This window comes from Vulpes lagopus, chromosome 20 (assembly GCF_018345385.1).
Source record: "Vulpes lagopus strain Blue_001 chromosome 20, ASM1834538v1, whole genome shotgun sequence".
NCBI classification, from domain to species: Eukaryota; Metazoa; Chordata; class Mammalia; order Carnivora; family Canidae; genus Vulpes; species Vulpes lagopus.
Genome location: NC_054843.1, coordinates 15,278,888 through 15,296,704, shown reverse-complemented (window position 1 = coordinate 15,296,704; position 17,817 = coordinate 15,278,888). Strand labels below are relative to the sequence as shown.

The window sequence follows — 17,817 nt, the reverse complement described above, 5'->3', positions numbered from 1 at the left end:
TGTACTATGGCAACTGCCACTGTCTTACAAACAAAAAACATCCAATATATGAGCATTCAGAGACGTAAAGGCAAAGTAAGATTCCCATTTACCTTTTTTCTCCCCAGAAAAAAACAAGAGATTGATTTTGTTTCCATTTTCTTGCCCAGAATAAAATAAAAAAATTTAAGCTTGCATGAACTCCAAACTTCAGAATAAGATAAGCACTGTCCAATCTCAAATATACCTGCATAGGAAGAGACTGTCTCATCTTTTCCCATTCACTGCTGCTTGGCATTACACTTCCAATATATACTCCCAGAAGATTAGTATCTTCACTTTCTAGAAGTGTATTTAGCAAGTCATCAACAGCAGACAAGAGTACTTGAAGACTGGAAATAATGAAAAAAAAATGTAACTATTATAGTTATAACTACTTTGAACATCCTGGTACATATTAAATACCCTATGGCAGGTAACAGTTTATCTGAACAAAAGGACAAGTAAACTCCCTCTACTCTGTATCCAACATACACACAGCCAAATTACGGATTTAATCCAACATTTATGATTTGAAATTGAGTGCTGCTTCTATCTCAGAATGAAGGGAACTTGACCTATTTCAGATATTTCTGAAATACACCTATCTTATTCTATGAAAAAAAACCCAGGATAATCAGAAAAATATATGACCCAATCCTAACAGCCTCTGGATGCATTCTCTTGGTTTTTACTTTTATATATAGATTTAGGCATGAGGTGTAAAATATATTTGCAATTCAACACCTTAACACAGTTCTTAACACAGTGGCTATTCACTCCCCAAAAATAAACAATAATAATCACTATGTGTGGTGGCCATGAGAGGTTACAGTTATAATCCACACCAGCCCACAAGACACAGTACAGCACCACCATCACATCATTGAGCGTAAATTAGAAGAAATCCAGCAGATATGCTATGACAAATCACTCTTCAATTAATGTAGTTTAAACGAATGATCATTAAAACAAATTCCTTTTGGAAAAATCTTTTTGTCTGGATCTTCTTACAGAGTCCTATAGATTTCTATGTAACAAGTCATTTTTCATAGGCATACTAATCGTGGGCTCTTATTTAAAGACAGTTATCAGGTATTAAAGAGATACTACGCAAATGAGCACAAAAAAAGTTACCTTTTGATATCCAAAGATGAAGACTGAACTTGGTTCTTCAGCCACAGAGCAGATAAACATAGGAAGGTACTCTGTTTATATGCATTGCCAGTTTGGTGGATCAATAAATTTACACCAGAGAGCCAAGTATTTTTCAGTTTACAGACAAGAAAGTCTAAAATCAAGATGTCAACAGTAATTTGTAATCCCTGTGAAGCAACTGTAATCAGTATAAAATGTCTGAAATAACTTGATGCAGACTTGAGATTTTTAAGACACCATTAAAAAAGGAAAACAAAATTACTATTCAATTGCCAAAATAATCATGTCATATATGTACAATAATATAAACTAGCTCATGGCATGAGCTAAGATACAAACATGTTAAGATTTTTAAAGTTAGCTTTCTTCTGATCTGAACTTATTTACAAGAGCACTGTCCTTTTGGTGATGTGAAAAATATTATACCTTTTCCGAATATAGAAGTCAGTATAAAAAAAGGGCTGGGGAAGAAGGCTATCAATACTGGTAATTTAAATATTCCTTTCATTATTCTCAATTAATACATAAGGCCAGATAGTCCTTAAAAAGGCTATCTCAATGTCATCTTGATATATATTAAGAGAAGGAGATATTAATATCCCCCCTTTATGAATGTGGAGATTGAAGCATCAAGAAATTAGGCAACTTGAAAAACCATAGCCACTGAGTGAAGGGACTAAGATTTTAATTATCTATCATGGCCCCTTCTAAAACTGCCTTTAGTATCAAAAAAGAATTCAGAATTTAGAATTCTAAATTTAGAATTTAGACATACAGTATGTCTACATACATCTTAAACTTAGTTAACTAAAGCTGAAAGTGTTTAAGATTTGTAGCCCTTTAAATCAAAGTGCTTTCAACTTTCAAGTATATTATGATTCAATTAATAAAGCCTGGGCACTTACACTATGAAGGTCAGGGCCGGAGATTCCCAACAAAACATTTGAGCAGTAGGCTATTACCTGGCAAATGTGTATTTTCTTTGCTTTGAGCACATAACTGAAAGAGAGTTAACAGTAAATCTTCAGCTGATGGCATTAGCAAGCATCCTTTTGCTGAGCTGAAATAGTTATAGGCCACATCACAGATAAAAGACACTGATGAGTCATTATTTTCAGCTTCTGACAATTCCTTTGCTTTGGATAAAGTTTCATGAAGTTTAACAATAATTCTTTCAACATACACTTCTCCAATCAAGTAATCTAGAGAAAAAAAATTCACACAGACAAAAAATTTAAAAATATCAACAGTGTGTTTTTTAATACTTGGGGTTAACAACCATTTAAGTCTTCTGTATGTTTAAGATCTATGTAGTAGACAAAAGAAAATTCTATCAACAAATCAATCTGATCTCTCACACACAAAAGCAATTTTATTTAAGCAATTTTAGTTAAGCAATTTTCTCTCACATAAAAAAGCAATTTAAAAAAAAAAGCAATGCTCACCTAATAAAATTAGTAAACAGCTTTGCTACTCAAAACCCTTTAGAATATAAAACTAAAAATAATACAATGTTTTCCAAGTCTTGCAACAAAGATTAATAAACATTCAGGGTGCTTACAAGATTAAAATACTGAATGAATGAAAGCTTGTTATCCTCAATTACATGCAAACTTTGCAACATGGAATCTCCCCAAAAAGTGAAAGATTTATTCTCTACTAAAAAACAAAAGCCATATTTTCGCCTACCATTTTTAACGTGTTGGGATAATACCAAACTGAGAAGAGCCCATCTTTCTGAGAAGTAAGATTCAGAAGGTACTGAGGATTCCAAGTCCTTATTACAAAGATGATCTGCCAAGGTTACCAATTTCTCTCCAAGGATTTCTCCTTTTAGCCAAGGAGTTACTAAAGCATGTTTATCTGAACTAGAACATGCCTAAAACCATAAAATCAAAGCAATGATTAGAAGCAAGATCAAAAAGCATATCTGCCTAAAATATTACTTGTACCATATTACTTCCCTTCATCATAATGGCCCCAGCACTATCCCCCAATCTTCCTCAAGTTCTAGGAAGGCTAGAATTGTCCCTGTTCCCCACTAAGCCTTGCTTACATATACTTTCATGCTTTACTCATGCTATTTTCCCAACCACAAATATTTTCCCTCTTCTTTACTTATCAAAATACCATCCATTCTCTCAGAATTGTTACAAAGCCCACCTGCTTTACGAAGTCTCCCCCATCCACTCCAGTCCATACTCATCACTGCTTTTCTCTGAATTTCTAAAGCACTTACTGGATTGTATTATTATTTATAATGTTTCATCTGCGTATGTCTTGTTTCCAATGGGATTGTAAGTTCCTTGAGAGTAGAGACTGTCTTAAACTTCTTTGATACCTGCTATCAACACTGCAGATATGTTCAATGAATAATGAATGGATGAACTTTGAAGACAGATTTTAAAATGCTCTATATATTAAATTTTTGTTCATTAATTTTACTAAAATTAAAGAACAATTATTATTTAATAGTGGTAAGTTACTTCAGTATGAACGATGGGCCTTATTTTTTCCCCTAATTCTCTGCAATAGTAACTGAGGTCAGATATCTAACAGCAACTGGTTTATTTTCATGGAGTGGGGAAGCAAGAAAAAAAAACAAAACTGTAAATCCACCCCCAAAAGCATGCTGATCCATGTTTCCAGAGCTTCTTTTGCTTTAAGGGCTGACAAGAAAGGAATTTGCAACTTGGTTCATTTCAAAGCAATCTGGAAAAAAAAAAAATCCAAGTGCGGATTGGGTAGTGCCTAAAAAAACATTTATCCTTTTATTTAAGAAACTGTAAGTAACTAGGGCTTTTATTTTAGCCCACACTTTATCACTATTCTGCCTTTATGACCTTAGACAAATCAATCTCTTAATCAATCTGGGCCTCTGTCTTCATTTTAGAAATGGAGATTAACCTAGAAAATCTCTAATGTCCTTTTCTGCTTACAAAACTCAGGTTCGTTTTTAAAGAAGCTGAATTTATGACTCTGATCCTAAAGTATAAAGCTGCATTAAAAACAAGAAAAACTAGAGTGTAGATAGCTGTAATATAGGCTTTCCTAACACAGTTTACTAAATAAAACTGAACTACTTTATAGAATCCAGGAAATAAACTTCTCAATAAAATGTCTCTCAGGTTAGCAAGATATGAAGCACAATATTTAATGTTTTAACAAATCTATAGAAAGAATCTGATCATCTTCAGGGAGATGAAAAGACCAGTTAGTCATGGAAATATAGGAGGCAAACATTGCCCATGAACTTCTAACTCTGCCCAGGAAGAGGATAGTCTTCCAAATGGATGTATTTGAGTTACCTGGAAGGTACATTCCTAAATTGGAAATGGGTATTAGTCTCCTCTAATCAAATTACTAACTCCTTTAGCTCTGATTCTAGACTTACCAAGTAGCTTTCTGATAATCTGGCTTTTCATGTACCCTGCTTATATATAGAGAATGTACTGGATAAACTAATAAAAAATGCTGTCTGGTAAGTTATATTTCTCATTGAAAAACAGTAAATTAATATTCTGTATTTTTCTTGTAAAAAGTAACTATTGGGAGAAATAGGGAGTACTATTTAATGGGAATATAGTTTCAGTTTTTTAAGATAAATTCTGGAGTTTGGTTCACAATACTGTGAATATGCTTAATACTACGGAACCGTAAACTCAGAAACAGTTAAGATGGCAAATTTTGTTATGGGGCTTTTACCATAATTTAAAAAGATACCAAAAAAAAAAGAAAAGAAACTTGTAAATTAAAAAGTTACTTGTGTAAAATTTAAAAATAATACAAAATGCTAAAGCAAAAAGAAATTTAGGTAATTAAACATTTCTATGGTTGAAAAGTATTGTATCATTTACATCTTTATTAGGAAAAAACACTTATGCCATTTTTTAAAACTTCTAAATTGCTATGTTCTTTGATTTTTTTTTTCATTATTTTTATCACTAATTTTCTTATTTAGTCAAGTGGCAATCAGACAAGTCTGGAAGATCTTAATTTGCCTGTATAGTATTCCAGAGTAGGACAAATTTAATTTCCTGAGGTATTCTAGTCAAAGGTAAAAACCACTCAATCCACTTCTATAGAAGCAAAGGATAGGATAAGGGTAAAAACTTGTAGTCTTAATTTAAAGGTAATCAAACATTTAACTCTTCCTTTATCTGCTAGGGAAAAAACACTGGATTTTCCAGAGCCTGTTCCTTCTTTGCTGATATTCCTAACCAGAAAAATACTACTACAGACAAGAGCAAATATCAAAAGCTTTCCCAATTATGGGAATAAAGTTACAATAAGAAGGAAGTTCTCCAACACAGGCACCTGATCACATACCAGTGTGTGAATATTGACTAGTTTTTATTTTTCTATACCCATAAATACAAAAAAAGGAGAAAAAGAAAAAAAAAATCCCTAGGATACCTTTTCAATGACCTGAAGAATAGAACTCCATTTCAGATCCCCCTGAAAGAGGAAAAAGAGTTAGAAATAATCTGCTAGAAGCAATGAAGTCATTATGCAATAACTGCAAAAACCAAAACTTTTTTAGCTACTCCAACTTTAAAAACTATAGACTAAAACATTTAGCCTTTTATTACCAAGCATTTGTCATCTTACCATACTTGCTGAACATATACCCATAAATCTCACACACTTCCCCATCACGATCAAGAATATATTGCTTGTGCTCGTGTTGGCAGCACATATACTAAAATTGGAAAGAATATATTACTCTTCTTTAAATAGATATTCACAGCCAAGAAACCACCCAAGAATAACCTCCATGCATGTCTCATTCGACTTATCTATAATTAGTGTGGCAATGTAAGCCATTATAATTTAAAAGGATACACAGTTATACCTCGATGAGATCATCCAAGACATATTTTCTTTCCATATTATTGTCACAGCAATGGAGGGCACTGTACAAAATGTCGACCAAGAAACCAGCATCCTTCTTTGGATCTTCATTTAGCCAACCTATCAGTTTCTGATATAAAAACTGCACCGCAGGATTTTTTTGTGCAAGTTTGGCTATTTCAAGAGGTTTGGCTTTGACAATACTCTGTTTTTCATCACCTAACAGCATTTTAAATACTTGAGTTGAAGAAAAAGAGCTGAGCAGTGTAGAAAGTAACCTTAGATGTTGCTCTGACTTTTGCTCATTGACATAATTAATACTCATTGTTGCTAGTTTACAGACTAAGTCTTCCAAAGGTTTCTTCCTTAGTGGTGATATAAAGTCTGAACAATTAAGAATAAGAGAAGTTTCAGCCATTGATTCAGAGCCTTCACTGTTCTCGCCTTCTGAGGAGACACATTTTTCATTCTCTTTATTACTTTCAGGCAGCTCATCAGCAAATCTAACCTTACCAACTTTTTTTTTATTTAACTTCAGTGAGCTCTTTGGCTTCTGAAGGACCTGTAGCAGGTTAGATACACCAGACACGGATTTCACATCAGCTTCTGGTTCATTGATTTTCTCCACACAGATCTCTGACAGTCTTTCCCAAAAATTCAGTAGCACTTTGTCCAAACTATGAGCTGTTTTATCATCTTTTTCCACATCTGCTTTGGCTTCCCAGGAACTTAAAGTTTCTGCTAAATGGTTAAACAGCTGCTCATCTTGCAATCTTGGCTCTTTGAGAACTGCATCAATAAAAGGAATCAACTAAAAGAGAAGGTAGAAATAGAAAAGTTCAGTTTTCAGGAGAAATAAAATTTAAACAAGGTATTTGTAAAAAAAAATAAAATAAAATAAACAAGGGGGGGTGGCGCTTGGATGGCTCATTTCCTTAAGCGGCCAACTCTTGATTTCCACTCAGGTCATGATCTCAGGATCGAGAGATTGCGCCCCAAGTTGGGCTCTGAGCCGGGTGTAGAGCCTGCTTAAGATTCTCTCTCTCTCTCTCTCTCTGTCCCTCCTCCCACTCGCTTGCTTTCTCTCTTTCTCTCAAAAAAAAAAAAAAAAAAAAAGAAGAAAATGAAATAAACAAGGTATTTGTAAAACATTATAAAATTCCACATTTAATAACTGAAAAACATTGATTTTCCTCCCAAAACTCTAAAGAGTTAACTTTTAGATCATTTTCATATCATACAAAGAGGTTAATGATTTCACTGCATTCCCCCTATTCTTTTTATGATATAATTAACCAAGATTATTGGTCATGAACAAATAGTATAGTTTTCTTTGCACTTTCTGAACTTAATCAAGTTTTTTACGTTCTTCTAAACCAGTATGAAAGACATACAGGACCCACAGAATTCAAAACGCTTTTTCTTAAATTATAAAGATAAGTTAACTGAGACCTTATCTAGGATCTTAAATGTAGCTGAATATTTTGAAAGTAACAAATTATTGTATGATTTACACTTGCTATAAAAGACCACAAATAGCACCTTCGAAAATATGTTTTGTGTTGCAATTCTACAAAACAGTTAGGGTTTGCACATCCAGAGACTAATTAAGGCATTATGGTATTATTTTAGCAATCAACAATATAGAATTTTTATTTATCTGGTCAGAAATACACATTACTCAATTTGAAATCTATATGAAGGTTAATTAATAAAAATGGCAACAAGACATAATGAGCTTGATTCTTTATAGTCCATATGCAAAGGCAATGATAATTTTTACATTATAAGTACCTGGTCATTGACGAGCATCTTTTCAATTTCTTCCTCACCTAAGTTTTGTTGCATTATAAAACGTAAGCATTCAAAAAAAGCTGATATTACTGCTGAGCACTCCGAAAAGCTGGTTTTAATTCTCTCTGTTGATAGCCTAAGAAATAATAAAGAACTATGGCTTACTCTCATAAAAAAGAAAACAAGCAACTCAGAATCACCCAAATAAAGACATGGAAAAGACATCATACCAAAAGAAGAGAATATTTTTACAGTAAAATTCTTAAACTAAAAACTAAGAACTTGAAAAGTGTGGGAAAAAAGCATATTTTCAAATACGTGTCAACAAATGATAATACATATCTATTTTCTATTCAGGAAAAAATTCACCTGAAAATTTTCAAGAGAAAACAAAGATAATAATGTAGTAAAATATATTTGTAATCATTAATAAAATTGAGTATCTTTTATTAAGATCAACAAATACACTAAAAAAAAATTTTAAACTGTGACTTTAAACAGCTATCATATTTAAGTTTATGAAGTTCTAAGTACTTCAGTGGTTCATTTTTTCCCCTTTGGGCACTTGTATTTATCAGCATACCAAAAAATGATTCATTTAAAAAATGACTATTTCCATCTAAGGGCCTTACAACCAATATTCAGTGCACCTTCCATTGTGTACTACCACTGAAGCCTTGAAAGTATCAAAGAAAGAATTCCAATTGTATTCTCTGAAAACTTTAAAAGTGTTTAATAAATAGCAAAACAATTTGGGGATAATTTAAATAAGACAATAATGAGTATGGCATTCTACCCATTTATGCAAATAAGAAAAATCTCTTTTGCTTTAAAGATCAAGAAATTTAGAACTCCTTACCCTGTAACTACAGAGGTGAGGAAATTTCTGAAGAAATCCAGCTTTGGATCTGTAATGGTCTGAGGCAGTTTGCTGATAAATGGCAAAAGATAAGGATATATGACAGTGGCCAGACCCCGACCACCTTCACGCACCACAGCTGACAGCTTTGGAAAAACACTTTTTTTTGCATTTACATGAAGCCAACAGTCCTAACCAAAGAAAAGATTATAATAATAATTAGAGATCATAAAATACTTTTCCCTATTAAAAGATATATAAGCTCTCAAAAGTAAAGATCATGTATTCTACCTCAAGAGGCTAAAATCTCTCACCACCATTAAAAACTAAAACTCGGAAATTTTAAGAAATTTATTACATATAGTAACCATATACTCCACATGCTCAGGACATCACTGATCAGAAATAATTATTTAACTTATTAATAATTATTAACTTCTATAAAAGCTACATAATAAAACAGCTAAATATATTTAATATTAAATATAAGATTCAGACATACTAACTTCACTATATCACATAAAGAATAATTGATACTGGCTAAACTGAAAGAAAAATAAAAACTCTCTGCCGTTTTATAGTCAGTTTAAGATTAGGCCAAGTTTTGGAATAAGTATTTTATTTCTAAATTTTATTTCTAAGAAAGCATTTTTTTCCAATAAGTTTTAGATATTATAATCTGATAGGCTCTTTCTCATATCTTATCTAAGGATTCTAAGATACAAACTTAGGAGACAAGTATTCCCAGATGTACTAAATGTACCTTTCTTACACACCTCAATAGTTGTAAGTGTATAAAGTACAGCTTCCCAGAGAGCTGGGCATACAACGGGGTCACTGTCATCAATGCTAAGTAGAACAGACGGGCTCACTTTGGATGCTTCATCTTTCATCAACTGTGGAATACGCTGGCACAAAGCAGAAACTAACTCAAAATAAGCTGAGCGGATCTAAAACAAAAAATAAAAAGGTAGATTAAATTAAAGCTTCACAGAGCTATGAGAAGATTTTTCTATTCAATAGCTGACAGACTATTCATACTAACCCTCCCATTAATAAAACTAAAAGGGCTAGAAAAAATATTTTTAAATCTTCTGTAAAGTATCAGTGGCTGAAAGGACATTAGGAATTGCCACATAAAAGTGAAGGCAGAAAGAATTCAATATTTCTTTGGCTGAAGCAAATATAAGTCCTCTCTAGCTGGTGGAGTCCTTCAGCAGGGGTCGCAAATTATTCCTATTAATGCACTAGGCTACTAGGCTGCACAAAGTTAAATAGAGCCAAACAAACAAAAACTAAGAAACCATGATCCACTATCAGCAGAAACAAAAGATAACACAGAGATCCGAGACTTTAAAATCTTAGAATTATCAGTTACAAATTCCTTATCAACAATTCTTACTATATTTAAAGAAATAGAAGTTTAAAGAAATCTGAAAGGAAAAGGATCTCAGAAAAAGTACAGCAGATGTGGAAAAAGAATGAAGTACAATTCCTAAACTAAACAGAAAGACAGATAACATGACAGATTAGAAGTCAATTCATAGTTTAAAAACAGATCATGAGACAAACAGTGTATGTTCTCATTCATTTGGGGAATATAAATAATAGTGAAAGGGAATATAAGGGAAGGGAGAAGAAATGTGTGGGAAATATCAGAAAGGGAGACAGATGGGATCCCTGGGTGGCGCAGCGGTTTGGCGCCTGCCTTTGGCCCAGGGCGCGATCCTGGAGACCCAGAATCGAATCCCACGTCGGGCTCCCGGTGCATGGAGCCTGCTTCTCCCTCTGCCTATGTCTCTGCCTCTCTCTCTCTGTATGACTATCATAAATAAATAATAAAAAATTAAAAAAAAAAAAAAGAAAGAAAAAGAAAGGGAGACAGAACATAAAGACTCCTAACTCTGGGAAACGAACTAGGGGTGGTGGAAGGGGAGGGCGGGGGTGGGGGTGACTGGGTGACGGGCACTGAGGGGGGCACTTGACGGGATGAGCACTGAGTATTATTCTGTATGTTGGTAAATTGAACACCAATAAAATATAAATTTATTAAAAAAAAAAAACTTCTGTTACAAAAAAAAAAAAAAAGACTCCATTATCAGCAGATCACCACAAAAAGAAATCCAAGGTCACATTCTACATTAAGGCAGATGATCCCAGATGGAAGGCAAAAGATGGAATAAAGAACAAACAAAGCAACAAATATTTACGTAAATCTAAATGAAGATTGGAAGTATAATAATATTTTCTGGGATTAAAAAAATGCACATACATATATATTTAACCCCATAAAGTACTTTATTTCTGCATGTATTATATAAAATATTACCAAATTAACGTTAGCAGTATATTTAAAAGAATAAACAGACAGCATGACTATGTTTATCTCTTAAATGCTAGGTTGGAAAATTATATGATCATTTAAACATGTCAGAAAAAGCAATCAAGAAAATTTCATCATTAATTTATGACAGAAATACTCCACCAACTAAGAATAAAAAGTAAATTTTAAATCGTATGAAATCTACAGCAAACATCATACTCAAAATAATAAGAGTCTAAAAATATTTTATTAAGGTCAGGAATAAGAAAAGGATGCCAGGGGATCCCTGGGTGGCTCAGCGGTTTGGCGCCTGCCTTCGGCCCAGGGCGCGATCCTGGAGTCCCGGGATCGAGTCCCACATCGGGCTCCCGGTGTGGAGCCTGCTTCTCCCTCCTCTTGTGTCTCTGCCTCTCTCTCTCTCTCTCTCTCTCTCTCTGTCTCTCTCTCTGTGTCTATCATGAATAAATAAATCTTTAAAAAAAAAAAAAAAAGAAAGAAAAGGATGCCAGCTACTACCACATCTACTCAACATGGTACTGGAGGACCTAATTAATACAAAGAGACAAGAGAAAAAAAAAGAATTGGAAAGTAACCTAAATAAGTAACTATAATCATAGCAAAGTAACTGGCTATAAAAATAAAATATTCAAAAACATCTAAACACTGACTATAGAACTAACAAGAGTTTGGTAGAGTTGCTGAATATAAAATTAGCATACAAGAGTATAGTATACCTATGTTGGTAAAAACAAAATAAAAAATATAATCAAAAATCAAAATATAATAAAAAACAAAACCCATTTCACAATAGCAACAAAAACTATAGATATATTCAGGATGGAACACATTATAAAATATTATTTTAGGATGAAAAAGGCCTACCAAAGCCTAAAAGAACAAAGTTAGAGCGTTCCCAAATTTATTATAAAACAATAATAATCAAGAAAGTGTGGTATTGGTGTAAGGATAAACATATAAATAAACAGCATACAGTCTAAAATTAAAATCCAAGATATATGTTCAACTGAATTTGACAAAGCTGCCAGAGTAAGGAAAAGACAGTCTTTCAACTTTCAGGATACTTCTGTGAAAAAAATTAATTTGAGGTGCCTGGGTAAGCCTCACTTGGTTAAGCCTCTGCCTTCAGCTCACATCATGATCCCAGGGTCCTAGGATCGAGCCTCGCATCAGGCTCCCTGCTCAGTGGGGAGTCTGCTTCTCTCTCTTCCCCTCTCCCCCATGCTCTCACTCTCTCTCAAATAAACAAAATCTTTTTTAAAAAATTAATTTGATGCTCACAAAAATTAATTCTAAATGAACCCAAACTAGGGGCTCCTGGGTGGCTAAGCAGCTAAGTGTGTGCCTTTGGCACAGGTCATGATCCCAGAGTCCTGGGATTGAGTCCTGTGATGGGCTCCCCAGAGAGAGCCCACTTCTCCCTCTGTCTCTGCCCCTCTCTGTCTCTCATGAATAAACAAATAAAATATTTATACATAAATAAATGAACCTAAACTATAAAACTTCTAGAATAGCGAAAATCTCTGCAACCCTCAGGTAGGCAAAGATTTTTGATAAGAATTGCTTTTGATTAAGTAAGTATCGTAAAAAAAAAATTGATAAATTGTACTTCATAAAGATTAAAATCCTACTCTCTAAAAACCATTAACAAAATGAAAAGTTAAGCCACAAACTCGAAGAAAACACTCACGATTCTTTATCTGACAAAATGTATGTATCCACAATAAATAAAGCACATTTCCAACTCAAAAACCAAAAACTCAATTTTAAAATGGTCAAAAGAGGGGCACCTGGCTGGCTCAGTCAGTACAGTATGAACTCCTGATTTCAGGGTTGTGAGTTTAAGCCCCATGTTGCGCATGGAGCCTACTTAAATGTTTTTAAATAAAAATTAAAAATGAGGTGCCTTGGTGACTCAGTTGGTTAAGCAGCCAACTCTTGACTTCGGCTCATGATCTGAAGATTGTGAGACTGAGCTTCACATCAGGCTCCACGCTGGGCACAGAGCCTGTTTGGGATTCTTTCCCCCTCTTTGCCCCTCCTCACTCCACCTGGCTTGCATGTATACTCCTTCTCTAAAAACAAAAAAACAAAACAAAACAAAAAAACAAAAACCAGCCAAGTTCAAACTTCAGAAATAAAAATTAAAAAGTGAGAAAAAGCCTTCAACAGACATCTCAAAAAAAAGTATACAAATGGCCAACAAGCACATTAAAAGATGCCCAACATCATCGGCCATCAGGGAAATACAAATTAAAATCACAATGGAAAATCTCTACCCTAGAGGTCAGTAAACATTTTCTTTAAAGAGCCAAACGGTAAATAGTTCAGGTTTTGTAAGCCCGTATAGTGTCCCTACCCACTACTTAGCTCTGCTTTATTACGATGAAAGCAGCCACAGACAACACAAAACACTATTTACAAAAACAGATGTGCCAGATTTTGACCCATGAGCTATAGATATAGTTTGCAGATCCCTGATCCCACATCTGTGAGGATGACTTAAAGTAAAACAACTAACAATAATGAAGTGAGGATATGAAGCAACTAAAAATTCATACACTACTGACAGAAGTGTACAACCGCTTTGGTCAATGGTCTGGTAGCTTCTTACAAATTTAACATATACTAACCCTATCAACCATCAATTTCTTTCCTTGCCCAAGAAAAATGAAACCCATGTCCATACAAAGACTACATGAAACTTAGCAATAAAAAGGAATGGACTACTGATATATGCAACAACAACAAACAGATCTTAAAAACATTATACTAAGCAAAAGAAGCCAGATACAGAGTTATGTTTGGCTCCATTTATATGAAAACCCACAAAAGACAATTTGTAATGACAAATGTAATTTGTAATGCCAGAAAGCAGATCACTGGTTGCCTAGAGTTGGGAAGATGGCATAAGGAACCCATTTTTGGGTGATAAATATGTTTTATATCTTTTTTTTAATGTTTTAAATCTTGACTGTAGTGGTTACAGGGATATGTACATGTAGATGGGTATATACATTTGTCAAAACTTACCAAACTCTATGCCTAAAATGGCTAAATTTTATTGTGAATAAACTTTACCACAATAAAGTTGGTTGAAAATTATCCTAGGAGGGGCGCCTGGGTAGCTCAGTGGGTTGAGGGTCAAACTGCAGATTTCAGCTCAGGTCATGATCCCAGAATCAAGAGACTGAGCCCTGAGGGAGGCTCCACACTCAGCGTGGCGTCTGCTTGAGATTCTCAGTGTCCCTCTCCCTTTGTTCATCCCCCAACTCCCGCTTGCTCAATTTTTCTCACAAATAAATAAATAAATCTTTTAAAAATTATTCTAGGATATTTTTAAAATACCTGAATAAATTGAGATACTCATCACAAAGACAAGCGAGACAGGAAGCCTCCTCAATCATTCACTGCAACCCCAATCAATACTGCAGTTAGATTTTTTTCATAAATTCAATAAATCTACTGAAATTTATATAGAAGAATGAAGAGTTTTTTTTGTTTTTGTTTAAGTAACCTCTACCCCCAATATGGGGCTCAAACTTGTGACCCTGAGATCAAGAGTCACATGCTGTACCAACTGAGCCAGCCAGGTGCCCCAAAAGAATAAAGTTCTAAAACAACTTGGTCAATCTTGAAGACGAGGACAAAAAAAGTTAACTCACCTGACCACTTATTAAGACATATCATGATGTTATGTTAACATGTCGTATTAAAATGGAATGGATGCAAACTTCTAGTACTGGCATAAGAAGGAACAAAAACTAATGGGCCAGAAGAGAGTTTAGAGATAAACTTAAGACTATGTAGAAATTTAATGTACCATAATGGCAGGACCACAAATCAATAGGGAAAGAATTAATAGTTTACGGGTAATGTTAGGAAAACTTGCTCCCTATACATGAAGAAAAAGGTAACTATATCTCTACTTAACATTTTAAAAGGTGGATTATTGATAGATTATAGACTTCATATGAGAAGCAGAACTGTTAAGAAAGATATAACAATTAAAAATATGGAATATTTTTATGGCTTAAAAGTAGGAAAGGGCTTCATGCGGCAAAATCAGTGATTCTGATTACATGAAAATTACAATTTCTTTCTAAAGAGGACATAGGAAAGGTGATAGAATGGGAGATTATTTGCAATGCCTAAAACCAACAAAAGTTCGAGTATTTAGGATATACAAAGAACTCTTGTAAAATAAGAAAAATAAATTCAAAAGAAAGAAAGGAGAAAGATATAAACAAGTAGTTTACAGAAAAAACACAAAAATTTAAAAAGCTTACGTACAGATGTAGACATGCTGAAAGTCACTAGTTAGCAGAGTAATTAAAGAGAACTATCATTTTGAACTCCTGTTAGACTGATAAAAATTAAGAGGCTGAATGGTGCTTAGTCCTGATTAGAATATAGGGATCTAGGGCTCATTATGCAATGATAGTTGAGTCTCGAGTAATGTTCAGGTGAATAATCTGGCACCACTCAAAATATTAAGTATGCAGGGACGCCTAGGTGGCTCAGGGTTGAGCGTCTGCCTTTGGCTCAGGGCGTGATCCTGATCTTGGGATCAAGTCCAAATTGGGCTCCCTGCAGGAAGCCTGCTTCTCCCTCTGCCTATGTCTCTGCCTCTCCTTCTGTGTCTCTCACGAATAAATAAATAGAATCTTTAAAAAAAAAAAAAATTAAGTATGCATATACTCTTTGATCTGGCAATTCAGAAGTTAAGAGAATTTAAAAAAAAAAATCAAAAAAAAAAAAAATCCTTGCAGATTTAAAAGCACATGAATGAAGATGTTCACTGCTGCTCTGTGGGGGCAGGGAGTTAGAGACATCAGGACATCTCTCACTGAGAAAACGCAGGGGGGTAAAATGGAAAGGATGCAAATTCCTGAATACTACATAGCAGTATTCAGAACATGATAGATTTAAAGTATTTTAGTACTTTATGGTGTTTTTTTTGGAGAGAGAGAATCTTCAGCAGGCTCCATGCTTAGAGTGGGGTCTGATGCAGGGCTCAATCTCACGACCCTGAGAGGATGACCCAAGCCAAAATCAAGAGTTAAAGAAACTTAACTAACTGAGCCACCCAGTACTTAAAAAGAACTAAGTAAAAAAATAAATGGAATAAAATATAACATAATACCATTTATGTGAAATAAAAATACATGCAAAAAGGCTATGATGTGCCTAACAGAGAAAATACTTGTTAGGTAACCTTCATTCAGGCATGACTTCTAGTGCTACTGTCTATGAGTTTGATGTTAACGAATCAACAATATATATTAAGATGTCTTTAAACAAACACACAGAGAACAAGGTTATATTTTGACCAAGTGGCAAAAATGTTGTGACCAGAGACTTGCAAGGCATCTAATCCTTTAAGAGCAACACTTCAGTATTCACTAATTGAATGTTCATGCGCTCCTCATATAACCTAATTACCATGAGTAACAAGAATCAACTATTTACATATAAAAGGACATATACTAAGCATATTTAGAATGGTTAAGTGGAGGATAGAGAGTGAGACAGAGACAAAAGAGAAAAAAATGCACTAAGTTAGAAGAGCCTCAAACACACCAACAATTTTAAAGTACCATGAACAGAGGAGTGTGAGAATACAACTCTGAATCTTAGGTCTAAATAACTAAACAAAAAAGTGAAAATACAATAACATTGCAGTAAAAGAGGAATTCAGTCTAACCACAAAGATGTGTTCATAGAGTTTTAAGCATAAAGTATAAATATAAACTAGTATCACAGTGGGAAAAAAGGAATCATAGAATGTTTACAATAGAAGATTAAGATACCTGAGGTATACTGTGTTTTCCATACTTCCAAAACTTATTCTGTGATAAAAGAGACTTAAATTTCTCCTCCAGAGAATCAAGCTCATTATCAGGTAAGAGGCAAAGCAATTTTTTTAATGCCAATAAGGAACAAGTTACAACACGATAGAATTTAGCTTCTCTTTCTTCCTCTGGAACCGTTCTTCATGTGGAAAGAAAAGAAATACACATAAGGATTGAGAATAAGCCAAAGGAGATAATTGTCACTTCTATGTAAAGTGGTTTATCATTAAATATCTACTGAAGTCGCTTTATTTCTACATTCTATTCTCCCTGTGCCAACCCTCCCCCCTTAAAATACAAAACACACAAAATTTTAATCATGTATTTCTCAACAAGTACAAAGTAAAAGTAAATGAAAAGCTGTGGGTTGAGAAAAGTGTGCAAATAAACTGCTCTCAGCAGCAAGATGATTCTAGGGAAGGGATATCAGTGCATCTAAGATTACTTTCCATTATGAACTTCTAACAGTTTGATTAATACATAAAAACAAATGGGACATTTTACTTCTCTTTCAACAGAGTAGTACTATTCATACTATTCATAGCTCCTTATTATTTCAACCAGACCTTAATATGACTCCTGCTAGGATTCTCAAAAGGTAAATATGGGGAAAAATACCTCTTTGTCGAAAAACCAAAGGTGTAACTTCCAGATAATTCAAATTAAATAGCAGGACAACTTGTAAGTAAAAGCATTTAAAATGGCACCTGGCATATAGTATTATATCAAGTATTTTTATCTCTACTTTCACAATCTCTTTTTTTAAAAATATGGTCTTGAAATTATCATCTCATTACCTTTGAGCGAAACAAATCCTTAATATGAGTTACATAGATGACTTACTGTGGGTCACTGAGTGTATCAGGTGTTTCTTTTATAAGATGATCCTGCAGTACCTACAGAGGGGAAAAAATCCCATAGTGTTGAGATTTTATTGA

At 34.0% G+C, this 17,817-nt stretch overlaps 1 protein-coding gene across 1 annotated transcript in view; it reads right to left on the bottom strand.

Moving 5' to 3' along the window:
• Positions 1–17,817, bottom strand: part of LTN1 (listerin E3 ubiquitin protein ligase 1) — a 64,315-nt gene that overhangs the window by 36,835 nt on the left and 9,663 nt on the right. The window contains exons 5-15 of the mRNA XM_041735070.1: positions 17,723–17,775; positions 16,838–17,018; positions 9,460–9,633; positions 8,684–8,874; positions 7,825–7,960; positions 6,032–6,841; positions 5,593–5,634; positions 2,866–3,055; positions 2,139–2,378; positions 1,156–1,309; positions 227–371 (exon numbers count right to left, since the gene is read on the bottom strand). Of these exons, the coding sequence (XP_041591004.1) occupies positions 227–371; positions 1,156–1,309; positions 2,139–2,378; positions 2,866–3,055; positions 5,593–5,634; positions 6,032–6,841; positions 7,825–7,960; positions 8,684–8,874; positions 9,460–9,633; positions 16,838–17,018; positions 17,723–17,775 (2,316 nt within the window). The remainder of the gene's footprint in view (positions 1–226; positions 372–1,155; positions 1,310–2,138; positions 2,379–2,865; positions 3,056–5,592; positions 5,635–6,031; positions 6,842–7,824; positions 7,961–8,683; positions 8,875–9,459; positions 9,634–16,837; positions 17,019–17,722; positions 17,776–17,817) is intronic.